The 27624-nt window shown below is 43.3% G+C and overlaps 1 protein-coding gene across 1 annotated transcript in view; it reads right to left on the bottom strand.

Moving 5' to 3' along the window:
- The window catches only part of cntn3a.2 (contactin 3a, tandem duplicate 2), a 75929-nt gene that overhangs the window by 17298 nt on the left and 31007 nt on the right, over positions 1-27624 (bottom strand). Inside the window, exons 15-18 of the mRNA XM_021616097.2 lie at positions 16094-16252; positions 15363-15512; positions 5197-5267; positions 4099-4333 (exon numbers count right to left, since the gene is read on the bottom strand). Coding sequence (XP_021471772.2) covers positions 4099-4333; positions 5197-5267; positions 15363-15512; positions 16094-16252 — 615 coding nt within the window. The remainder of the gene's footprint in view (positions 1-4098; positions 4334-5196; positions 5268-15362; positions 15513-16093; positions 16253-27624) is intronic.

Here is a 27624-nt window from a genome sequence, read left to right as displayed (position 1 = left end):
CTAAGGGAACGCAAGAGTGAGAGGAGGTCTGGTCTCGGGCACACTCGTGCACCTGATATGGCGCGTTCACCTCCTATGGAATCCGGAAGTTTCTGAAGGCAGCTCTTCCGAGAGGAATCGAAGCCACCCGAGCTCTCACGTGAATCTACGACGGGTGAGTTGGATACTCCTGAGCCTATGCAGTTGGGAAGAACTAGGCTATCAGTTTGGGAGCGCTCACAGAGGATGAATAATAACCATTGTCTGTACTGTGGAGGGGCAGGACATTTTATACCTGTCCTATTAGGAAACCCTTGTCTCTAGTGGGTACCAGTACTATGGTGAGTCAGACTGGGAGTTCCCTAATTCCTATCACCCGCACACCCCTTTTTGCTCTTGTGCTGTTGGGAGACCAATCTAAGTCTCTCCGAGTGCTCATTGACTCTGGGGCTGATGAATGTCTTATAGATGCCACGATAGCTTCGTAGCTTGGTATTCCCACTCAGCCTCTCTCTGTGCCCATGGATGCTAGGGCACTGGACGGCCGCTCTATAGGGGAAGTCACCTATACTACTGTGCCCGTTCAATTACTAGTTCTTGTAACCACAGTGAGACAATTCAGTTCCTCCTCATTACCTCTCCCCATGTTCCGGTGGTTTTGAGATTTTCCTGGCTTCAAAAGCCCAATCCGATGATTGATTGGACCACAAGCTCCATCCTGGGTTGGAACCCATTTTACCATTCCCACTGCCTTCAAGCAGCACAGCCTTCCTCAAGTCATCTTCCTCAGGATGTTAGCAAGACTGTGGATGTCTGCTATCCCCACAGAATACCATGACCTCCTGGAAGTGTTCAGTAAGGCACATGCTACTTCCCTTCCCCCGCACCCTCCTTATGATTGTGCCATTGATCTTCTCCCAGGCACTACACCACCGTGGGGTTGATTTTGTATTCTCTGTCTGGACCAGAAACCAAAGCTATGGAGGAGTACATAGAGGAGTCTCTGTCCACTGGGGCCGTCCGTCTGTCTGCATCTCCTGCCGGCGCAGGGTTTTTCTTTGTGGAGAAGAAGGACAAGACTAATGACATTACTGTCAAGAATCTTTACCCCTTACCTCTCCTTGGCATTTGAACCTCTCCAGGGGGCCATCATATTCACTAAGTTGGACCTTTGAAATGCCTACCACTTGGTTCGGATATGCGAGGGGGATGAGTGGACATCAACACAGCCAGAGGACATTATGAATACCAAGTCATGCCATTTGGACTCACCAATGCCCCCGCTGTCTTACAGGCTTTGGTCAATGATGTGCTTCGGGACATGCTAAACCGTTTTGTGTTCGTGTACCTTGACGACATCCTGGTTTTTCCCGATCTACACAAGAACATGTTCTTCATGTCAGACGGGTCCTTCAGCGCCTCCTGGAGAACCAACTGTTCGTGAAAGGCGAGAATTGTTCCACTGCTCTACTATCACCTTTCTGGGATGTCATTGCTGAGGGCGATGTTCAGATGGATCTTGGAAAGGTGAAAGCAGTGGTGGATTGGCCTCAACCAACGTCCAGGGTGCAGTTGCAACGGTTTCGGGACTACAGCACACTGCAGGCCCCCCTCTCGGCACTCACCTCTCCCAAGGTACCGTTCAAATGGTCTCCAGTTGTCGACAAAGCCTTTGTGGACCTGAAGCATCGGTTCACAACAGCACCCATCCTCATCCATCAGGACCCCTCGCGTCAATTTGTGGTTGAAGTGGATGCTTTGGATGTTGGAGTGGGTGCCATTCTGTTTCACCGATCTGCCCAGCACCAGAAGCTTCATCCCTGTGCTTTCCTGTCCCATCATTTCAATCCTGCTAAGAGGAACTACGATGTTGGCAACCGAGAACAACTGGCGGTGAAGATGGCATTGGAAGTGTGAAGGCACTGGCTGGAATGAGCAGAACAGCCATTCCTGGTCTGGACCGATCATAACAACCTGGAATATCTCTGTACAGCCAATCGCCTCAACTTCAGGCCCCCGGTGGGCCCTCCTGTTCAACAGATATAACTTCACCATCTCCGACCGCCCAGGGTCAAAGAATGTGAAGCCTGACGCCCTCTCCCGCCTACACAGTTCCTCTGCCACACCCTGAACCTCTGAAACCATTCTCCCTACCTCATGCCTTGCTGCCACTGTGGATTGGGGTATTGAGAACCTGGTCCGTAAGGCACAACGCTCCTAGCCTGGACCTGAAGGGGTCCCGGCTAAGCGGCTGTTTGTCCCTAGTCCAGTCTGGTCCCGGGTCCTGGAATGGGCTCATTCCTCCAGGCTGACATGTAATCCAGGGTCCCGTCGTACACTAGCCTTCATTCGACAATGTTTCTGGTGGCCCACAATGGTCCCTGATGTCTCTGCCTTCACTACCACATGCACTGTGTGTGCTCAAAACAAGACTCCAACGCAAGCTCCTTCTGGCCTCCTGCAGCCACTACCGGTTCCTCATCGTCCCTGGTCTCATATATCTCTGGACTTTATCACTGGGCTCCCGTCGTCTGATGGAAACACTGTCATTCTGAAGGTAGTCGACCGGTTCTCCAAGGCAGCCCATTTCCTCCCTCTCGCCAAACTACCTTCTGCCAAGGAGACGGCCCAGCTTATGGTGCAGCATGTCTTCCGGATCCATGGACTCCCAGTAGACATGGTCTCCGATCGGGTTCCTCAGTTCTCGTCTCAGTTATGGAAGGCATTCTGCAACCTTATTGGGTTGTCGGCCAGCCTGTCATCCAGATTCCATCCCCAAATTAACGGTCAGTCGGAGCGAGCCAATCAAGACCTGGAGACCACCTTAAGGTGCCTGGTCTCAACCAACCCCACTACCTGGAGCCGTCAACTTTTCTGGGTGGAGTATGCCCAGGACAGTCTTCCCAGTTCTGCCACAGGACTCACCCAATGGAGCACTCAAAAGGGGAATCAGCCTCCACTCTTCCCTGAACAAGAGCAGGAGGTCAGCGTACCCTCGGCCCAGATGTTTGTCCACCGCTGTCAATGTACCTGGAGAAGAGCCATGGCGGCTATTCTCAAGACCAACTCCAGGTATCGTCGACAAGCAGATCATCGCCAGACCCCAGCTCCCCGCTACCGCATTGGGCAGAGGGTATGGCTGTCCACACGGGACCTGCCCCTTCGGGTAGAGTGCCACAAACAGTCCCCTTGTTTCATTGGTCCTTTTCCCATCTCCAGAGTCCTGAGTTCCACTGCTGTCCGTCTTGTGTTACCCCGTACCCTCTGTATTCACCCTACCTTCCATATGTCTAAGATTAAGCCTGTGTCTCACTGTTCTTTGTCTTCTGTCCCTAGGCCCACCCCCCTCCCCGTGTCATTGATGGCCATCCGGCCTACACAGTAAAACGTCTCCTGGGTGTTCGACCATGGGGCAGGGGTTTCAGGTACCTGGTTAACTGTGAGGGTTAGGGCCCGGAGGAGAGGTGCAGGGTTCCCGCTAGAGACATCCTGGATCCAGCCCTCATCACAAACTTCCACCGCCGACACCCCAGTCAACCAGTAGGACACCAGGTGGCGTCCCTAGACGGGGGGGGGGGGTACTGTCACACCTTGATCAGTTTCACCTGCCCTCGTTATTGTCTCCCCCCCGCTCCAGGTGTCGCTTGTTTTCCCCAGCGTATTTATCCCTGTGTTTCCCGTCTCTCTGTGCCAGTTCGTCTTTTACATCTCCAAGTCAACCAGTGTTTTTCCCGTTCTCCTGCTTTTTGCATTCTCCTTTTTCTCGTCCTCCCGGTTTTGACCCTTGCCCGTTTCTGGACTTTGTACCCGCCTGCCTGACCATTCTGCCTGCCTTGACAACAAGCCTGCCACTCTGTACCTCCTGGACTCTGATCTGGTTTTGACCTTTTTGCCTGTCCACGACCATTCTCTTGCCTACCCTTTTGGATTAATAATAATTGTAAGACTCCAACCATCTGGCCTCCAATGTGTGCATTTGGGTCTCGCCTTGTGCTTTAATAGAGTCAAACATAAAATAAATCCTATCATACCCTTTCAAATAAGTGGTTGTGGAAACCAATGAAGCAAGGAAAGGACATTTTTTTGGAACTGTTGGAGTATACATGGTTTATCTCTCACCTTCCTCTGCAGAGTAGATGGTGACCACAGGACTGAACGGGCCCTGCCCTTTGCTGTTATAGGCTCCCACCTTCACGTGGAAGGGTGAGAAGGGAGCGATGCTGTCGTTCCGGTACACATAGCGGGATGCCCCTGGAGCAGAGGTGGCGACGTGGGTCCAGGTCATCTCACCGAGGCCACGGAACGCGATAATGTAACCGAAGCTCTCACCGTTCTGCAGTTCCTCGGGAACAGGCTGGGAGTGAAACACAACTATAGTGATATTAAAACACATACAAAACACACATTCAGCGAGTCATCACGCCAGACACCATCACATCCAATCTCACAACCATGACCTTCAAATTTGTTTTCTTGCTACCTGACTATAATTGAAATGAGCAAGAAAAGCAGATATTAAAACTATTGGGCGCATTATATATTTCCCTGCAGCCTTTTTAATGGAACGTTATTCCCACAGTTCTTGAAATTAAATATTTTCAATAATAGGTGAAGAGTAGAATTCTTAATGTATTTAGCTTATATCATCATTACATTATTTGTTTGGCACTTATGATGCCTAAACATTTTATCTGATGTAACTTTGCAGTACTGCAGTTTTGCAACAGTGTGGGATTTCCAAGGTTCTGATTTGATTGAATTGTACCCTTTTAATCATTCAAAGTATCATGAATTGAAAACAATTCATCTGTCAGGTGGCATGTTCTGCATTTGTTTGCCAAGGGCTTATACGGGCGCCTCAACTAAGGAATTACAACCGCTGCTCCGGAGCCACATTTCAACAGCTCTGGATTTACAACACTCACAAGCCAACTAACTGATTTAATGTAAAATAATAAGCACCTTATTAAATGATATACAAGTAAGGACAACAGTTTCCCTTTAGCGGGGCGGCAGGTAGCCTAGTGGTTAGAGCGTTGGACTAGTAACCAAAAGGTTGCAAGATCAAATCCCTGAGCTGACAAGGTAAAAATCTGTCATTCTGCCACAGTTAATTCACTGTTCCTAGGCCATCATTGAAAATAAGAATTTGTTCTTACTTGCCTTATTAAATTAGGATAAATAAATTAGAGGAGACTGGAACAAATGACGACTTACCTCCCATGTAACAACCAACTCTGATCTGCTGCCGCCCCCTCCTCCAACATCAGTGGGTGCAGCATCAGGAACTACACAACAGAGACCATGTTTATGACAACACTAGTCTGGCACATGTCTTTTGTTTCAGATAGCTTGAGACATTTGTATTGACAAAGCTATTTGAAGCAGATCTGGGTTCAAATAATATTTGTTTTGCTTTATACTTTGAACATTTGATTGAGCCTGTCTGGAGTTCCAGATGGTTGGGGTTTTTGGGACTTCCAATTCCATTGGTTCCACTGCGCCAGACAAGCTTGTTTAACCACGGCTTAATAAGAATCTTTTATATAAACAAATACTGTTTGAGCCCGGGCCCGATTGGAGGAGGGTTGTATCCAACAGCTGGGTCATTCCAACAGTTGACTGCCTTTTGGGTAGTGTAATTTGCAAATACAAAACTTTCACCTATCGCATTCTGTTATAGAACATTTTATAAAGTAATAAAGAAAAATGTATAAAGTAAGTGCCAATTAACAGGGTTGACGTAACAGGGTTTAAGTTCATCTTAAATTAGCCATAACTCTTGTGACAGGGAGAATGGAAGCTTGCTGTGTGCAACAGGGAGGGGCAATTGAATGCAAGTTTCACAAAAAAATGTAATTGCTAAAACATTTCTAGCCTATCTACGTATCTATAGGAAACAGGGTTAACGTGTTATTGTCATCCGTCTCAGTTTTCCACCACAAAACACCAGAAGATCCAACTCACCTGCTTTTACACTATGATTTGACTACTAGATGTTCAATGTTTAAATTTTTTTGGGGGGGGGGAATAGTATCGCCATATTAAAACGAGAGTTCAGTTCACTTAACAGCGTTGGCCTTAAAATGAGGGACAAAGCAAAATTAATCACGTGAAATAAATAATAATCTTCAGAAATTACGTTGAAACTCTTATAGAAGTCAGAGAAACATGAGGGACATGTCAAAATGCAGATTTTTGGCACTTTAACAAGTCTTTATTCATATTGAAAATCTGATTTATTAATTTTCCATGTGGTCTATATTAAAGTAAGTTATTTCAGAAGCTAGTAGATTCATTACTTACAAACAGCTGCAAATCCCAATAAAACTACACCACGTTTTGAAGTTCACTTGCTTTGTATAATAACACTATCATGACTCTAGCGAAGATGTTTAGTGGGTCAGAGTTCAGATTTTTTTTTGTCTCATTGCACAAACTTTTGCTAGCAAGTTTCTCACGCTGGCTGTAGCCGGGGGATGGGCAGGCCTGTCCGGGCAAGTCCAGGAGGGTTGCTGAGCAACCTGCGCCTCGGAAAAGATCAACATCTGCATGGTTTCCACTAGTTACCACAACCACAAAGTCAAAATGTAATAATTTAATGTTAGGGTTAGGCAAATGTTAGCAGTATGGTTAAGGTTAACGCTAAGGTTAGGGCTAGATTTAAGAAAATAAATTGTAGAAATAGGGGGGATTCATGACTTGTGGCAACTAGTGGCGACCCATCTGCATCGTCCATGCTATCCGGGATCCTTGGGACGTCTCTGCATAGCGCGACAAATCGCCTTGATTCAATGATAGGTTCGGACAAAGCAAGAAATGTAAAGAGAAGCAACTGTCATATCAGTGCTTGACTTGGGATGAGAGGTGCAGGAGCAGTGGCGACCCGTCATTCAGGGCAGGGGCAGAGCCCCACCTATTTTGAGCCTTGCCTGTTTTGCTAAAACCAAAAAATATATATACAGTACCAGTCAAAAGTTTGGACACACCTACTCATTCCAGGGTTTTTCTTAGTTTTTAGTAATTTACCAAATTTTTTAAATAATAGTGAAGACATCAAAACTATGAAATTACACATAGGGAATCATGTAGTAACCAAAAAAGTGTTAAACCAATCAAAATATATTTTGGATTCTTCAAAGTAGCCACCCTTTGCTGTGATGACAGATTTGCACAATCTTTCATTCTCTCAACCAGCTTCACCTGGAATGCTTTTCCAACAGTCTTGAAGGAGTTCCCACATATGCTCAGCACGTGTTGGCTGCTTTTCCTTCCTCTGCGGTCCAACTCACCCCAAACCATCTCAATTGGGTTGAAGTCGGGTGATTGTGGAGGCCAGGTCATCTGATGCAGCCCTCCACCACTCTCCTTCTTGGTCAAATAGCTCTTACACAGCCTGGAGGTGTGTTGGGTCATTGTACTGTTGAAAAACAGATGGGATGGCTAAGGGTTAAGGGTGCCTTGAATTTAAAAAAAATCACTGACAGTGTCACCAGCAAAGCACCCCCACACCATCACACATCCTCCTCCATGCTTCATGGTGGGAATCACACATGAGGTGATCATCCGTTCACCTACTCTGCTTCTCACGAAGACACGGCGGTTGGAACCAAAAATCTCCATTTGGAATCATCCGACCAAAGGACAGATTTCCACCAGTCTAATGTCCATTAATTGTGTTTCTTGGCCCAAGCAAGTCTCTTCTTATTATTGGTGTCCTTTAGTAGTGGTTCTTTGCAGCAATTCGACCATGAAGGCCTGATTCTCGCAGTCTCCTCTGAACAGTTGATGTTGGCCTGAATTGTTCCGGCGCCGACAGAGATGGCCGCCTCGCTTCGCGTTCCTAGGAAACTATGCAGTTTTTTTGTTTTTTTCGCCTCTTCAACCTCAGGAGGCTGAAGAAATTCGGCTTGTCACCAAAAGCACTCACAAACTTCTACAGATGCACAATCGAGAGCATCCTGTCGGGCTGTATCACTGCCTGGTACGGCAACTGCTCCGCCCACAACCGTAAGGCTCTCCAGAGGGTAGTGAGGTCTGCACAACACATCACCGGGGGCAAACTACCTGCCCTCCAGGACACCTACACCACCCGATGTCACAGGAAGGCCATAAAGAACATCAAGGACAACAACCACCCGAGCCACTGCCTGTTCACCCCGCTATCATCCAGAAGGCGAGGTCAGTACAGGTGCATCAAAGCTGGGACCGAGAGACTGAAAAACAGCTTCTATCTCAAGGCCATCAGACTGTTAAACAGCCACCACTAACATTGAGTGGCTGCTGCCAACACACTGACTCAACTCCAGCCACTTTAATAATGGGAATTGATGGGAAATGATGTAAAATATATCACTAGCCACTTTAAACGATGCTACCTAATATAATGTTTACATACCCTACATTATTCATCTCATATGTATATGTATATACTGTACTCTATCATCTACTGCATCTTTATGTAATACATGTATCACTAGCCACTTTAACTATGCCACTTTGTTTACATACTCATCTCATATGTATATACTGCACTCAATACCATCTACTGTATCTTGCCTATGCCGCTCTGTACCATCACTCATTCATATATCTTTATGTACATATTCTTATCCCCTTACACTTGTGTCTATAAGGTAGTAGTTTTGGAATTGTTAGCTAGATTACTTGTTGGTTATTACTGCATTGTCGGAACTAGAAGCACAAGCATTTCGCTACACTCGCATTAACATCTGCTAACCATGTGTATGTGACAAATAAAATTTGATTTGATTTGATTTGAGATGTGTCTGTTACTTGAACTCTGTGAAGCATTTATTTGGGCTACAGTTTTTGAGGCTGGTAACTCTAATGAACTTATCCTCTGCAGCAGAGGTAACTCTCTGGGTCTTCCTTTCCTGTGGCGGTCCTCATAAGAGCAATTTTCATCATAGGCACTCCTTCCAGGTGAAGTTGGTTAAAAGAATGCCAAGAGTGTGTAAACCTGTCATCAAGGCAAAGGGTGGCTACTTTGAAGAATCTCAAATAGGAAATATATTTGGATTTGTTTAACACTTTTATGGTTACTACATGATTCCATATGTGTTATTTCATAGTTTTGATATCTTCACTATTTTTCTAAAATGTAGAAAATAGTCAAAATAAAGAAAGACCCTGGAATGAGCAGTGGGGTATCTGTACTTTACTTTATTTTTTAGCAACTTTTACTTTTACTTCACTAGATTTCTAAAGACAATAACGTACTTTTTACTCTATACATTTTTCCTGACACACAAAAGTACTCTTTATATTTTAAATGCTTAGCAGGACAGGAAAACGGTCCAATTCATGTACTAATAAGGAGAACATCACTGGTAATCCCTACTGCCTCTGATCTGGTGGATTCAAAGACTCACGAAGCACAACTTCTTAGTTTGTAAATTATGTCTGAGTGTTGAAGTGTGCCCCTGGCTATCCGAAAATATTAATTACTAGCTTAATATAAGGAATTTGAAATGATTTATACATTTACTTTTGATACTTAAGTATATTTAAAACCAAATACTTTTAGACTTTTACTCAAGTAGTATTTTAATGGGGTACTTTCACTTTTACTTGAGTCATTTTCTATTAAGATATCTTAACTTTTACTCAAGTATGACAATTCGGTACTTCTTCCGCCACTGGGAATGAGTAGGTGTGTCCAAATTTTGAATCGTACAGTATTTCGCAACAGTGCCGGTGAAAAGACGACAACGAGTCTACAACGTTAATGCTTATAGCTAAAAAGTTAACTATAGCTTGTAGTACGGCTAGTTATGTTTTGAATTGGCTATATACAGTGCCTTGCGAAAGTATTCGGCCCCCTTGAACTTTGCGACCTTTTGCCACATTTCAGGCTTCAAACATAAAGATATAAAACTGTATTTTTTTGTGAAGAATCAACAACAAGTGGGACACAATCATGAAGTGGAACGACATTTATTGGATATTTCAAACTTTTTTAACAAATCAAAAACTGAAAAATTGGGCGTACAAAATTATTCGGCCCCCTTAAGTTAATACTCCTGTATTTGGCTCCATCCATCTTCCCATCAATTTTAACCATCTTCCCTGTCCCTGCTGAAGAAAAGCAGGCCCAAACCATGATGCTGCCACCACCATGTTTGACAGTGGGGATGGTGTGTTCAGCTGTGTTGCTTTTACGCCAAACATAACGTTTTGCATTGTTGCCAAAAAGTTCAATTTTGGTTTCATCTGACCAGAGCACCTTCTTCCACATGTTTGGTGTGTCTCCCAGGTGGCTTGTGGCAAACTTTAAACCACACTTTTTATGGATATTTTTAAGAAATGGCTTTCTTCTTGCCACTCTTCCCTAAAGGCCAGATTTGTGCAATATACGACTGATTGTTGTCCTATGGACAGAGTCTCCCACCTCAGCTGTAAATCTCTGCAGTTCATCCAGAGTGATCATGGGCCTCTTGGCTGCATCTCTGATCAGTCTTCATCTTGTATGAGCTGAAAGTTTAGAGGGACGGCCAGGTCTTGGTAGATTTGCAGTGGTCTGATACTCCTTCCATTTCAATATTATCGCTTGCACAGTGCTCCTTGGGATGTTTAAAGCTTGGGAAATCTTTTTGTATCCAAATCCGGCTTTAAACTTCTTCACAACAGTATCTCGGACCTGCCTGGTGTGTTCCTTGTTCTTCATGATGCTCTCTGCGCTTTTAACGGACCTCTGAGACTATCACAGTGCAGGTGCATTTATACGGAGACTTGATTACACACAGGTGGATTGTATTTATCATCATTAGTCATTTAGGTCAACATTGGATCATTCAGAGATCCTCACTGAACTTCTGGAGAGAGTTTGCTGCACTGAAAGTAAAGGGGCTGAATAATTTTGCACGCCCAATTTTTCAGTTTTTGATTTGTTAAAAAAGTTTGAAATATCCAATAAATGTCGTTCCACTTCATGATTGTGTCCCACTTGTTGTTGATTCTTCACAAAAAAATACAGTTTTATATCTTTATGTTTGAAGCCTGAAATGTGGCAAAAGGTCGCAAAGTTCAAGGGGGCCGAATACTTTCGCAAGGCACTGTATATCCCTTTTGTGAAGGAGAACAATGGCAGAGCAGACAGTCATATGCCCTGAAATATTTTTGTGCAACCTGGAATTACAATTTAAGAGGACCAGTGCTTCTATAGTGAAACAAATCTCACACCTGTGCCGTTTGCGAGCAATTGTTGTTACATTGTACAGTATATTGTTTCTTCAGCATACCGCACTAGCAAGCAACAACATAACGTCACTTCACAGAGAATACCACAGAGAACCATGAGTTCTTCAAGTTTAGCTGTATCCACACATTTTTGAACGATCTGAATGATGATGAAGATCGTGAAGGGGGTGATTGAATTTACGATATGCAACAGGGTTTGGCAACTAGGTTTGGCCTCCAGCAAATTTCTTCCTGAGCTTGTAGCTAGTCTGCGGGCCAGAACAGCAAAGGCTAGCAAAGACTCGCAGCCCAATTCTTAGGCCTACACTACACATTGAACACATCTGGCTAGTGGGCTAATTAATTAAATGACAATAAGATAAAAATGTCAATGTCTCTATTAATACCCTATTAAGTGATATTCATCTTACCATACTTCTCCGATGCCAAGCCAGTGTCTTGTTTGCAACAAAACTGTCGCTGCAAGTAAATAATTAAATATGAGACGTCATCATGAATCCAGCCCAGACATGAGGCCTGAGTCCGATGAAGAATTTGAAGCTGGCTACTCGTCCGTGGCTTAACCCAAAAGTAAAAGATACAAGTGCGTCCCTAAAAGCTGCCTGGGCTTAAAAACATATTCTCTTTTACATAACTTGAATATCTCAATTGATAGCAACAGTCACATTGTGATTGTATTAGATTACTAAATACTTCCCAAACAAAGTCAATATTGTTGGTGTCCTCAACCTGCAGAAGGCCGTAGCTCAACCTCTGAATGTCATAGACTAACCAAATATACTTTATCTCCGTGTGCATCAGAGCCATGTCTTTCTTGTGTATTTTACAGCTCGTTTTTAGCACAAAGCATTGTGTTAATCATCGAGTTTATCATCATTATTGATTGCTTTATATAATCTGGATCCATTTTATTTCCTCCCTCAAGCTAACAAGGGGTATGCTTTTTGCCCTTTACCCCCTCAATTCGAGCCCTTTTTTCAGCCATACACCAAGCCCTCCACAGACATAGAGGCAGGCCTGGTGACAGTATTTGAGGAAATAGTTAGGCCTACCAACAAATATATGAATAACATTACTGCATCTATCAAACAGGTAAGCCTATCTCTTATTTCTAAATAGGGCTCCAACAAAGTGCTCTTGTTATTAAATTAGCCTACTCAGCTTTCAGCGCCAGGTGATGTCCATATTGATTTTAGGAATAGCAACCCACACACGAGTGTTGGCTGCATCTCAACTAATCTTTTTTCTAATTTATCCAATTATATTCCATTCTCTTGTTTTTATCATGGACATATTCCATCCTTTATGTAATTAAGCTTTCACATGTGTGTTTCAGTTTTTATCAAGTGTGTTGGTGCTTGCTTCTAAATATGGCAAAAACAATTGACTGCTGTAGGTTGAGGTTCTTGTTTCCTATTCCCTGACAAAAAAATACGTTGTTACTGGGGGTTTATTACGATATCTTTGTGATATTTTAGTTATATTGAATTTTACAAATTAAATTGATTAAATTGCTCTGCCCAAATCATCTTATAAAATTAAAATGGGATAATAATGGACCCATAAAAAAAACAATCAAATAGCTTGCCAATAGCATCCGCTGCAAATACAGTGCATTCGTAAAGTATTCAGACCCCTTGACTTTTCCACATTTTGTTACGCTACAGCCTTATTCGAAAATGTATTAAATACATGTTTTCCCTCATCAGTCTACACACAATACCCCATAATGACAAAGTATTCAGACACTTTGCTATGAGACTTGAAATTGAGCTCAGGTGCATCCTTTTTCCATTGATCATCCTTGAGATGTTTCTACAACTTCAATGGAGTCTACCTGTGGTAAATTCAATTGATTGGTCATTATTTGGAAAGGCACACACCTGTCTATATAAGATCCCACAGTTGACAGTGCTTGTCAGAGCAAAAAAACACGCCATGAGGCCGAAAGAATTGTCCGTAGAGCTCTGAGACAGGATTGTGTCGTGGCACAGATCTGGGGAAGGGTACCAAAAAATGTCTGCGTCATTGAAGGTCCCCAAGAACACAGTGGCCTCCATCATTCTTAAATGGAAGACGTTTGGAACCATCAAGACTCTTGATAGAGCTGGCCGCCCGGCCAAACTCAGCAATCGGGGGAGAAGGGCCTTGGTCTGGGAGGTGGTCACTATGACAGATGGGAGAATTTTCCAGAAGGACAAGCATCTCTGCAGCACTCCACCAATCAGCCTTTTATGGTAGAGTAGCCAGACGGAAGCCACTCCTCAGTAAAAGGCAAATGACAGCACACTTGGAGTTTGCCCAAAGGCACCTAAAGGACTCTCAGACCATGAAAAACAAGATTCTCTGGTCTGATGAAACCAAGAAATCTTTGGTCTGAATGCCAAGCGTCATGTCTGGAGGAAACCTGGCACCATCTCTATGGTGAAGCAGGGTGGTGGCAGAATCATGCTATGGGGATGTTTTTCAGAGGCTGGAACTGGGAGACTAGTCAGGATCGAGGGAAAGATGAACGGAGCAAAGTACGAAGAGATCCTTGATGAAAACCTGCTCCAGATTGCTCAGGCTGGGGAGGTTCACCTTCCAACAGGACAACGAACCTAAGCACACAGCCAAGACAATGCAGGAGTGGCTTCGAGACAAGTCTCTCAATGTCCTTGAGTGGCCCTGCCAGAGCCCGGACTTGAACCTGATCGAACATCTCTGGAGAGACTTTAAAATAGCTGTGCAGCAATGCTCCCCCTTCCAACTTGACCAAGCTTGAGAAGATCTGCAGAGAAGAATGGGAGAAACTCTCCAAATACAAGTGTGCCAAGCTTGTAGTGTCATACCCAAGAAGACTCAAGGCTGTAATTGAGTAAAGGGACTGAATACGTATGTAAATGTGATAGTTCAGTTTTTTTCTTTGTCATTATGGGGTATTGTGTGTGTAGATTGATGAGGAAAAAAATGTTGAAAAAGTCAAGGAGTCTGAATACTTTCAGAATGCACTTTATTTAATTTCTTAGTGGAATTGTGACCACAGACCTTCCAAAAATACTTAATGGGATTTTTTCCCACCCTGCTCCATTGTTTTCAATGTAATTCCATTTCAAATCTGTCTTCTAGTGCGGCTTTACTTCTGGGATATTATGACGCATCTGACGGTTCCCTCTCTTTACATTACTTGGTACCAAGGCCCCAGGGTTCCGGTCTAGAAGCACACTTTTCACTGTACCCAGAGGACACTTTTGGTTTTGCAGTTTTTCTGAAGTCAAGCCCAAAATTAATGTTCTCATAGATGGGGGAAAGGGGAGTACCTAGTCAGTTGTCCAACTGAATCTATTCAACTGAAATGTGTCTTCCGCATTTAACCCAACTCCTCTGAATCAGAGGGGGGGGGGGGGGGGGGACACTGGCCTTAATCGACATCCACTGTGCCCGGGGAACAATGGGTTAACTACCTTACTCAGGAGCAGAACAACATATTTTTACCCTATCCACTCCGGATTTGAGCCAGCAACCTTCCAGTCACTGGCCCAACGCTCTAACCACTAGGCTACCTTCCGCAGCTCCCATCGAGAAGTCAAATGAGAAAATTGCAAATAATACACTTTACAAAAACATCCTTTAAATTATTAAAGTAAATTGTCTTACAGGCTGATTTTTTTCCATCACTCACAGCCGAAGATTTTATTTGAATTCACTTTGTCAAATTTCTAGATGACCTGATGATGTTGTCACTTCTCGCGCTGCTCCAGTGCGCACTAAGTGCTCATGCGCAGGCGTAATCAGCTCTCTAAAACCGGATCTGGACAACTACGAAACAGTGCATGCAAACATGAGTAGATTACATTGAAAACAATTTTGTGTTTTGGACCGAATAGCTAGTTTGACAGCTAAAATGAAAAAAATAGGGAGCAGTATCTAACAAAATATCTACATTATGGCATTTACTTATCATAACAGAAATTAATCAACCTTTTAAAAGGCACTTCGATTCAATATAACAGGATCTAAAAAATTTATATGGTGCACAATTTCTACTTAAAATCAGAAGGGATGCAAAAGGCACTCTATTCGTGGAATGACCCAACTACTTCTCATGAAAAGTTTATGAAGCGTTTTATGAAGCATTTTATGAAGCGTTTTATGGAGTGGAATTTGCGTGAACAACTCACCTGCATCCTCTGTCCGTGTCTGGAGGGAGGTGGGACTGGGCTCGCCCACTCCCACACTGTTCTTTGCCACAACTCGAAACTCGTACTCCACCCAGGCATTGAGATCCACCACCGTGGCTGTCAGTGTGTTGCCATCAATTACCTCAGGAACTAGGGACAGAGGGAAATAAGGCTAAGATCAGGCATCCCATCAACGTAGATAAACCATAATTTCAATCAAATAGTCCCTTATGGTAAAAAAATATACACGGTTCACTTTAATCCAAGGATAGGGCATCTACATGATCTGTTGTTGTGGTTCAACATTAAATATTCTTTCACATGTTCATGATCACATTTTTTATTTTTTACGAAGCTGGGCCAATTGTGCTCCACCCTATGGGACTCCCAATCATGGCTGGTTGAGATACAGCCTGGAGTGCCTTAGACCACTGCACCCCTCGGGAGCCCAAATGCAGGGATAGAACGTATGGATATTGGGCACTGGCCAACCGGCCAAGAAGACTGCAATTTTTTCTAGCCCGAGTCCAAAATCTGTGCCAAGACATATTTGAAAAGACAGAATTTCACTAGCCGTAAGGCTAGTTGGGCACATTTTCTGCTATCCCAGTCTGAAAAGAACTAGCCACGGGCTAGCGGGCTAGTTTAATTTCCATCCCTAATGAAATGTATGACCTATCAATTAAATCTTCACAGATAAACAAAGAGGCTAGATCAATGTGCAGGCCTACCTGTGTCCACCCTCTGCCAGCCCACAGTGAAGGGGGTCCTGGTCTGGATGAGGTAGCTGGTGATGGGGCTGCCGTTATCCCTGCCGCGGCTCCATGAGAGCTGTGCTGTGCTGTCCGTCACCTCCTCCACTGCCACTGTGTCTGGAGGGCCAGGGGGGCCTGACTCGATCGCAAATTAAGCAGAGTTAGAGTCCCCCCTACTGTACACGCACATGCAGGCACCCACACACATACACACCCCTTTATTATCTGCTGCTGCAACAGCTCCTTAATTCAGCTGCCATCCACACTGAGCCAATCTCAAATGACTCCCTATTCCCTATACAGTGCTACTATATGCGCACAAGACTGTCGGTCACTTTGGATAAAACTGTCTGCTAAATGACATACAGTGCCTTCTGAAAGTATTCATACCCCTTGACTTATTCCATTAATGTTTATCCTGAAAAACTCCCCAGTTCTTAATGAGTACAAGCATACCCATAACATTCAGCCCCCACTATGGTTGAAAATATGGAGAGTCGTACTCAGTAATGTGTTGTATTGGATTTGCCCCAAACATAACACTTTGTATTCAGAAAAAAAGTGAATTGCTTTGCCAATTTTCTTTGTTGCAGTATTGCTTTAGTGCCTTGTTGCAAACAGGATGCATGTTTGGGAATATTTTTATTCTGTACAGGCTTCCTTCTTTTCACTATGTCAATTAGGTTAGTATGTGGAGTAACTTTAATGTTGTTGATCCATCCTTACTTTCCTCCTATCACAGCCATTAAACTCTGTAACTATTTTAAAGTCACCATTGGCCTCATGGTGAAATCCCTGAGCGGTTTCCTTCCTCTCCGGCAACTGAGTTAGGAAAGACGTCCGCATCTTTGTAGTAACTGGGTGTATTGACACACCATCCAAAGTGTAATTAATAACTTCATCATGCTCAAAGGGATATATATACATTTTTACCCATCTACCAATCGGTGCACTTCATTGCGAGGCATTGGACGACCTCCTTGGTCTTTGTAGTTGAATCTGTCACGACGTGGCCCTTTTTGGGTGTAGATCGTGGCTCCCCCTCTCTCATTTTCTCTCCCACATCAGGTTTTACAACGGTCATAAATACCTGGTAGAAACTGCCATGTAGTATTGAGGGAGAGAGTCTATGGAGAACAGAGCTTCTCTTGCCGAAACTCATAATCCCCAAAATGGGAGAATTAAACAATATTTATATTTTTGAGAATGTGGGAATGGTCCGTGGACACTCAAGGGACAGTCATCTCGAGTGTGTTTCATTTGGTGATCTCATGAAGGACAGGAAACACACATAACTGTATCTCTTAAAGTGGACATTTCCCAACTGTCAGGTTTAGTTCTGAATGTTTCATAAGATGAATGAATAATAGGGGTGAAACGGTACGTGTATTCGTATTGAACCGCTCGGTACAGGGTCCAGGGTGCACGGTTCAGTATGTACTGAGAACCTAACAATACATTAATCATATATTCCAGCTAGGAAGATACATTATATATATTTAATTGTACAAAAAAATATTGGCGTATAAATTAATGTGGGAAAAATATCTATATAAACCCAGCAAAAAAAGAAATGTCCTCTCACTGTCAACTGCGTTTATTTTCAGCAAACTTCAGATGTGTAAATATTTGCATGAGCATAACAAGATTCAACAACTGAGACATAAACTGAACAGACACGTGACTAATGGAAATTGAATAATGTGTCCCTGAACAAAGGGGGCGGGGTAACAGTCAGTATCTGGTGTGGCCATCAGCTGCATTAAGTAATGCAGTGCATCTCCTCCTCATGGACTGCACCAGATTTGCCAGTTCTTGCTGTGAGATGTTACTCCACTCTTCCACCAAGACACCTGCAAGTTCCCAGACATTTCTGGGGGGAATGGCCCTAGCCTCACCATCCGATCCAACAGGTCCCAGACGTGCTCAATGGGAATGAGATCCGGGCTCTTCGCTGGCCATGGCAGAACACTGACATTCCTGTCTTGCAGGAAATCACGCACAGAACAAGCAGTATGGCTGGTGACATTGTCATGCTGGAGGGTTATGTTAGGATGAGCCTGCAGGAAGGGTACCACATGAGGGAGGAGGATATCTTCCCTGTAACACACAGCGTTGAGATTGCCTGCAATGACATCAAGCTCAGTCCGATGAGCTGTGACACACCGCCCCAGACCATGACGGACCCTCCATCTCCAAATCAATCCCGCTCCAGAGTACAGGCCTCGGTGTAACGCTCATTCCTTTGACGATAAATGTGAATCTGACTATCACCCCTGTTGAGACAAAACCGTGACTCGTCAGTGAAGAGCAGTTTTTGCCAGTCCTGTCTGGTCCAGCGACGGTGGGTATGTGCCCATAGGCGACGTTGCTGCCAGTTATGTCTGATGAGGACCTGCCTTACAACCGGCCTACAAGCCCTCAGTCCAGCCTCTCTCAGCCTATTGCGAACAGTCTGAGCATTGATGGAGGGATTGTGCATTCCTGGTGTAACTCGGGCAGTTGTGGTTGCCATCCTGTACCTGTCCTGCAGGTGTCATGTTCGGATGTACTGATCCTGTACAGGTGTTGTTACACATGGACTGCCACTGCGAGGACGATCAGCTGCCCGTCCTGTCTCATTGTAGCGCTGTCTTAGGCGTCTCACAGTACGGACATTGCAATTTATTGCCCTGGCCACATCTTCAGTCATCACGCCTCCTTGCAGCATGGCTAAGGCACGTTCACACAGATGAGTAGGAACCTTGGGCATCTTTCTTTTGGTGTTTTTCAGAGTCAGTAGAAAGGCCTCTTTAGTGTCCTAAGTTTTCATAACTGTGACCTTAATTGCGTACCGTCTGTAAGCTGCTAGTGTTATTTGGATTTTTACAAATTATCTTTGAAAGACAGGGTCCTGAAAAAGGGACGTTTCTTTTTTTTCTGAGTTTAGTAATAAAGTTGTCTTAAAAAAAAGAAAGGGGTTTTGTCTCGTAGCTGTACGCAGCTCCGCTCATTAGTTATTTCACTCCAGCGAGAACAGAGCTAAGAGACCGTCGTAGCAGCAATTAGCTGATGAAGGAATTAGCAGTTAGCTAAATGCAAAGGAGCGGAACTAGAAGAGGTCATTGAGGTCTGCCACCTGGGAACAACCTGGGAACATTTCGGTTTCCCTGTAAACTATAACGGGGATTGCCAACGAGTGGTGGATAAAACTTCTACGTGTAGGCTCTGTTCAATGCCGATAGACTATTCAAGTGGCAATACATGACTACTCATTTGCCCCAGAACAACAGCAAAGGCCCTTGTGAAGATGCTGGAGGAAACAGGTACAAAAGTATCTATATCCACAGTAAAACGAGTCCTATATCAACATAACCTGAAAGGCCGCTCAGCAAGGAAGAAGCCACTGCTCCAAAACCGCCATAAAAAAGTCAGACTACGGTTTGCAACTGCATATGGGAACAAAGATCGTACTTTTCGGGGAGAAATGTTCTCTGGTCTGATGAAACAAAAATAGAACTGTTTGGCCATAATGACAATTGCTATGTTTGGAGGAGGCTTGCAAGCCGAAGAACACCATCCCAACCGTGAAGCACATGGGTGGCAGCATCATGTTGTGGGGGTGCTTTGCTGCAGGAGGGACTGGTGCACTTCACAAAATAGATGGCATCATGAGGCAGGAAAATTATGTGGATATATTGAAAATGGGACTTCCAAATGGACAATGACCCCAAGCATGCTTCCAAAGTTGTGGACAACAAAGTCAAGGTATTGGAGTGGCCATCACAAAGCCCTGACCTAAATCCTATAGAACATTTTTGGGCAGAACTGAAAAGGCGTGTGCGAGCAAGGAGGCCTACAAACCTGACTCAGTTACACCAGCTCTGCCAGGAGGAATGGGACAAAAATCACCCAACTTATTGTGGGAAGCCCGTGGAAGACTACCCGAAACGTTTGACCCAACTTAAACAATTTAAAGGCAATGCTACAGTACCAAATACTAATTGAGTGTTTGTAAACTTCTGACCCACTGGGAATGTGATGAAAGAAATAAAAGCTGAAATAAATCATTCTCTCTACTATTATTCTGGCATTTCACATTCTTAAAATAATGTGGTGATCCTAACTGACCTAAAACAGGGAATTTTTTACCAGGATTAAATGTCAGGAATTGTGAAAAACTGAGTTTAAATGTATTTGGCAAAGGTGTATGTAAACTTCCAACTTCAACTGTACATGGTGGAAGACCAAAGAGTTAATATACCCTCATGTTGCCATGTTAGCAAGGTGCTACCTGGCTGTGCCTGGGACCTCTGTCCCTAGCGAGAGGGTATTCTCCACAGCGGCTGACATTGTCACAGCAAGCCGATCTGTGCTCACTGCAGATAATTTGGATAGACTAATCTTCTTAATTGGACTATGCACTCTTGTTGAAGTTCTGTTTTAAATGACTAGGCACTGTTGTTTTTTGTTGTCCCTTTGTTTCCATATGCCCCTGGGAATTAAAGCTACCCATGTTTACTATTATAATAAATGGAAAATCTAAATACAAATTACATATTTCTCAGGCATTTATTTTGTCGATGTATCGAAACCGTACCAAACCGTGACGCCACTGTACCGTATCATACCCAACAGTGAGTTTTGTGAACTGTTTCACCCCTAATGAATAAGTATAAGAATACTTTTGAAAAGATAACAGGCCCAGGAGACCAGACAGTGTGTGGTGTTGGCTACATGGCTGGAAATGGTTCAACTCTGAGACTATCGATCACTACAGAATAAGAGCAAATCCTAGACGTAGAATTACTAGTCTGCAGCTGCAAATTATGTAAATCTAGCGCGAGAAAACCAACAACCGCGGAAGCATCTATTCCATGCAACGACCATCTGTAAGCCTGACGTATCCATTACAACAGACACTATCCAGAGCCGCTGAGAAAGCGACAACTATGAAAGACATTGTGACTTCTGGGGAAGTTAACCAGAGACTCTCTGATGAACTGACTCTCCAGCAGACGGGTCGGCGATTCCAACAGAGAAGACAACAATGGCATACAGGCGTAAATACATACATTTCAATTAATATAATTATCAAATGTGTGTAGTGGATCCATTTTATCTTTCCCACTTTTGAACTGTCCCCACCCCTTTCCATTGTCTACCAAGCCGTCATACTGGTTTAGCCCACTAGGGACTTATCAATGCACTGTGTTAGTAACCAATAACCATATTGTTTGTTTATGTAATTCTGTGACTTGATTAGTTAGTTAGTAAATAAACAATTAATCCAATTTGTATATCACTGATTCATTATGGAGGCTAGGGTTCGTGCAGATATCCAAGGGTTTGTGATGTTCAGTAATGACAACTGGAGAGGTAATAATAATACACAAATACAAGACTGTACTCGATAAGATATGAAAATATCTGAAGAGTCGATTCGGGAAATAGAGACTGTATGTGTGGTGTACAGAGATGAGATGTGATAAAAAAACAACACTATTATTGCACACAGAGTGAGTCGATGCAACTTACAAATGGATGAAAATGTATAGAATGGTTACCTGAAAGAAAATGGGGGAGGGTCATGCTTTTTTAATTTCAGTGAAGGGGAGGGTTTAGTATTTTTTTATATCTAGTCAAGGGGAGTGTTATGTCATTTGTAATTGATGAAATGTAAATATTTCTCAGGGTTTTAGAATTAGTTGCTTATTAGGCTATACTGTATAGCGATGTGTGCCCTCATCTCTGATTCTCAGCTGGGCGCGCAATATCACACACACAGACGACACCATTCTGTATACTTCTGGCACTTCTTTGGACACTGTGTTAACTAACCTCCAGACGAGCTTCAATGCCATACAACACTCCTTCCGTGGCCTCCAAATGCTCTTAAATGCAAGTAAAACCAAATACATGCTCTTCAACCGATCGCTGCCCACACCTGCCCGCCCACCCAGCATCACTACTCTGGACGGCTCTGACTTAGAATATGTGGACAACTACAAATACATAGGTGTCTGGTTAGACTGTAAACTCTCCTTCCAGACTCACATTAAGCATCTCCAATCCAAAATTAAATCTAGAATCGGCTTCCTATTTCGCAAAAAAGCATCCTGCATTCATGCTGCCAAACATTCCCTCGTAAAACTGACCATCCTACCGATTCTCGACTTCGGCAATGTAATTTACAAAACAGCCCCCAACACTCTACTCAACTAATTGGATGCAGTCTATCACAGTGCCATCCGTTTTGTCACCAAAGCCCCATATACCACCCACCACTGCGACCTGTACGCTCTCGTTGGCTGGCCCTCGCATCATACTCGTCGCTAAACACACTGGCTTCAGGTCATCTACAAGGCTCTGATAGGTAAGGCCCCACCTTATCTCAGCTCACTGGTCACCATAGCAGAACCCACCCGTAGCACGCCAATTCCTCCTTTGGCAGCCTTTCCTTCCAGTTCTCTGCTGCCAATGACTGGAATGAATTGCAAAAATCACTGAAGCTGGAGACTCTTACCTCCCTCACTAGCTTTAAGCACCAGCTGTCTGAGCAGCTCACAGATCACTGCACCTGTACATAGCCCATCTGTAAATAGCCCATCCAACTGCCTCATCCCCATACTGTATTTATTTATTTATCTTGCTCCTTTGCACCCCTGCATTTCTACTTGCACACTCATCTTCTGCACGTCAATCACTCTAGTGTCTAATTGGTATATTGTAATTAATTCGCCACCATGGCCTATTTATTGCCTTACCTCCCTTTTCTTACCTCTTTTACACACACTATATATAGATGTTCTTCAACTGTATTGACTGTATGTTTTGTTTATTCTATGTGTAACTCTGTGTTGTTGTTTGTGACGAACTGCTTTGCTTTATTCTTGGCCAGGTCGCAGTTATTAATGAGAACTTGTTCTCAACTTGCCTACCTGGCTAAATAAAGGTGAAATAAAAAAATTAAATACAAATAAATAAATCTATAGGCTATTTAGTGTGGTCTCAATCAAATTATCAACAGCGTATAGGTTTCGATGTGCATGATGGGAGAAGCACAGAGCAAAGTTATACAGTATTTCTAAGATAGCTGCTGGGATGGTGTAAATAGGTAGAATGGCGCCAGAGGGGATGCCTGCTGTCTTACGGGCTCCTAACCCTAACCCGCGTTGTTTCTAACTTAAAATTATTATTTTTTTGTACATAATGTTGCTGTAACCGTCTCTTATGACCGAAAATAACTTCTGAACATCAGAACAGCAATAACACACCTCGAACTAGAAAGATGTTTTTTTTTTAAACGAATCTGATGCAAAGGATATACTGCTTTCTAGGGAACGGGCCCAAATCCCCGTCAATTGCGTGAAGAAAAAACTGAGAAAAAGGGGACGGAGGTCGGGCTGCCTTCTGAGAATTCGTGGGAGAGTGAGTAAAACTCCACTATGATCCGTTATATTGGCCAACGTGCAATCATTGGAAAACAAAATGGATGATATACGATCAAGACTATCCTACCATGGGGACATTAAAAACTGTAATATCTTATTTTTCACCGAGTCGTGGCTGAACGACGACACAGATAATATAGAGCTGGCAGAATTTTCCATGCATCGGCAGGACAGAGAAGCAACGTCTGGTTAGACGAGGGCGGGGGTATGTGTCTATTTGTCAATAACAGCTGGTGCTTGATGTCTAGTATTAAAGAAGTCTCAAGGTATTGCTCGCCTGAGGTAGAGTACCTTATGATAAGCTGTAGACCACACTATTTACCAAGAGGGTACTCATCTATATTATTCATAGCCGTCTGTTTACAACCACAAACCGATGCTGGCACTAAGACGGCACTCAACCAGCTGTTTAAGGCCAAAAGCAAACAAGAAAATGCTCATCCAGAAGCGGCGCTCCTAGTGGCCGGGGACTTTAATGCAGGCAAACTTAAATCCATTTTACCTAATTTCTACCAGCACATCACTATTGAACACCTTTACTCCACACACAGAGATGCATACAAAGCTCTCCCCCGCACTCCATTTGGCAAATCTGAACATAATTCTATCCTCCTGATTCCTGCTTACAAGCAAAAACTAAAGGAGGAAGTACCAGTGACTCGCTCAATAAATGGTCAGATGACCTGGATGCTACGCTATAGGACTGTTTTGCTAGCACAGACTGGAATATGTTCCGGAATTCATCTAATGGCATTGAGGAGTATACCACCTCAGTCATCGGCTTCATTAATAACTGCATCAACGACGTCGTCCCTACAGTGGCCGTACGTACATATCAAAACCCGAAGCCATGTATTACAGGCAACATCCGCATCGTGCTAAAGGTTAGAGCTGCTGCTTTCAAGGAGCGGGACACTAATCCGGACACTTGTAAGAAATCCTGCTATACCCTCTGACGAACCATCAAACAGGCAAAGAGTCAATACAGGATTAAGATTGAATCCTACTACAATGGCTCTGACACTCGTCGGATGTGGCAGGGCTTGAAAACTATTATGGACTACAAAGGGAAACACAGCCGTGAGCTGCCCAGTCACGTGAGCCTACCAGACGAGCTCATTCACAAAGCCGCGGGCCAGACGGATTACCAGGACGTGTACTCAAAGCATGCACCGACCAACTGGCAAGAGTCTTACCTGACATTTTCAACCTGTCCCTGACCGAGTCTGTAATACCTACATGTTTCAAGCAGACCACCATAGTCCCTGTGCCTAAGGAAGCGAAGGTAACCTGCCTAAATGACTACCATGAAGTGAGTTGAAAGGCCGCTCATGGCTCACATCAACAGCATCATCCCAGATACCCTAGACCCACTCCAATTCGCATACCGAGCTGATCGTGGACTACAGAAAAAGGCGGGCCGAACATGCCCCCATTAACATCGACTGGGCTGTAGTGGAGCGAGTCGAGAGTTTCTCCAGGACTATTTACATTGCTGCTACTTGCTGTTTATTATCTACTTTACCCGGTAAGGTTGTAAGGTTCACGGTACCTATTGTATTCGGCGCATGTGACAAATAAAGTTTGATTTAGTTTGATAAAACAAGGCTGCATTACACAGCGCAATGGATATTCCAACCCTGAGCCCTGGCCTGCTCTGCTCTTTCTGATCAAATACTTTTGTGTGTGCTGCTTAACCAATAGCTGTGCTGTGTAGAGCTCTCGTGACAGTTTAGGAGGAGTGCCAAAGGTTGATTTTTTTGTTGTTGATTAGGCCTAGTCCCAAAAATGTGTGGACTAGCCTATAGTCTATGTTCTATTCAGTTTTAGAAAGAGAGTGCAAAGATGAGGAGGGCCAGAGGTCAACTTTGATAGCTTGCTACTACTATAATAGATTTTTATTAAAAACATTATGTTTCTTGGCCGTGATGTATTTATCAGAGTTATTGACCTCACAATAAGCCAGATTGGAGTCATTTACATAGTGGTGCTGAAACTTGTAGCAGAAGCAGTGGCACAATCGGAAATGGACAGCTCATGATGCTGAAAGAAAACAAATTTGAGTAGGCATAATTCATTTCAACCCACCTTTATTTTATTTAGACTTTACTAACAACAAGAGGGCTTTGTGGTAGGAGCCTATTTCTTCCTATTTAAGAAATAAGAGGTAAACCTACCTGTTTGACAAACGAAATTAGGCTACAGGCTGCTATAACCAATAGATTTGTCGGTCAATTCCTCCACCCACTACTTTAAATAGCCTACCTCCATGTCAGGGAAGGGCCGTAAAGAAACCAGCCGTAAAATACCCGGGAAAGACATCACTCCGATGCATATGGGGATATAATTGTTTTGTTTCTTTGATATTCAGAGGCTGGCTTTGCTTGGGAAGTAATCTAATTCGGTCACTATCAATTGATTAAGCTATTCCCTTTCTGTACAATAGATGTTTAAACCCAGACAATTTTTAGGGAAACACTTCTGATCATCTCTCGTTGGGTTAAGCCACTGAAGAAGTAGCCAGAAGATAAAGCTTACATTTTTCTCTGCCGGTAGGCCTACTCTGTCTGTGGTGGAAAGGTAGGCATAACTTTTGAAAATACCATGCTCAGATTCCTAACGACATCTCAGATTCAATTATTTGTAAACTTGAGACAGTTTCTTTACAAACAAGACACACTGATTTGGCATTGGAGAAATATGATAAGATGAACACATCTCTCTGTCAATTCTTAGCCTGTAATTTTGGTAATTTGTGTGGTATTAAAAAACGACTCCGCTAATATGTGAAATGATGTTGAATTGCATGAAATGTTTATAAAAGGCCGACCTGCAAATACAATGCAATGTTTTTGTTATAAAGGAGATCTTACACCCCATGTTGTCTGCGAACCCACAACCTTCTGGCACGCAGCCCTGGCTCTGTGCCCTAAATTCACGCATTGCTATGTAATGCTTAAAAGATGAGGAACAGTTTCTAAAACTGCACATATTAGGCTCTGGCAAGTCCAAGAAGTGGGGGTAGATGGTAGACACGTTTTCTTTGTTTTATTCATTATTTTGGGTATAGGGTAGGGTTACTTGTTGTTGTTTTTTTTCAACCATTTAGGGATGGTTAAGGTAAAATATATTTTGCTGAAAGGAGGGCCATCCATTTTCATTTCAGAGAGGTCCGATTTTCTCCATGTAACCCTTATTGTAAATAACGTTCATTCCAATATGATGTGATTGTTAAGCAACATTTACTCCTGAACTTATTTAGGCTGACCATAACAAAGGGGTGGAATACTTGACTCAAGGCATTTCAGCTTTTCATTGTTCATTAATTTGTAAACATTTTGAAAAACATAATTCCACTTTGACATTATGGGTTATTGTGTGTTCAGGCTGTAACACAACAAAATGTGAGAAAAAGGGGTGTGACTTCTGCCTGAAGGCACTGTATATTATTGTATATTATCTTGTATTGGCCAGAGCCAAAATACAGAGAAAGATATGTCTCTTGCCCAAAGCTCACTATGTGCTGTAATGGAAAAAACACTATTAATAAGGAATAGGAAGCCACTTCAGGCGTATACATTTTTCCCCTCTAATTATCCTCTTCTCACTCATCAACAGTACTGTAGTAGTCACAGGGCTACATTAAAAGATGAAAATGAAAACCATCTCTGTAGCCTTCGAGAACCCCTGTTTTAATTATTTAGTTTTATTATCCAACCAATTGGAGGGGCTGATGTTTAAAGCTCATCTGCTGTTTCCTGTTGTAATGAAGGTGTCAGTTCGCCAAAGCTAATACATAGACCACCAGCAAACAATGAGAGTAAGAACCACAGAATTAAATAGATATTTCATAATATCTATGCTAGGACCACTGACACTCCTCATTTGCTGGAATTTGAACAGAATTCTAAAACAACATTTCAATTATTAGAGCATTTTGCCAGTGCAACACTTCATAAACATGATAAAGAACTGCAAACGTGACTTGATATTTAATCAAATAATGTATAATAGCTGTCAAAAGTTGTTGTGATTCGCTCGTTAACAATTTGAGTCATGTCGTATTGTGCAGTA

The sequence above is a fragment of the Oncorhynchus mykiss genome, chromosome 9, assembly GCF_013265735.2.
Source record: "Oncorhynchus mykiss isolate Arlee chromosome 9, USDA_OmykA_1.1, whole genome shotgun sequence".
In the NCBI taxonomy this organism is placed as follows: Eukaryota; Metazoa; Chordata; class Actinopteri; order Salmoniformes; family Salmonidae; genus Oncorhynchus; species Oncorhynchus mykiss.
This window is presented reverse-complemented; position numbering and strand designations above follow the sequence as displayed.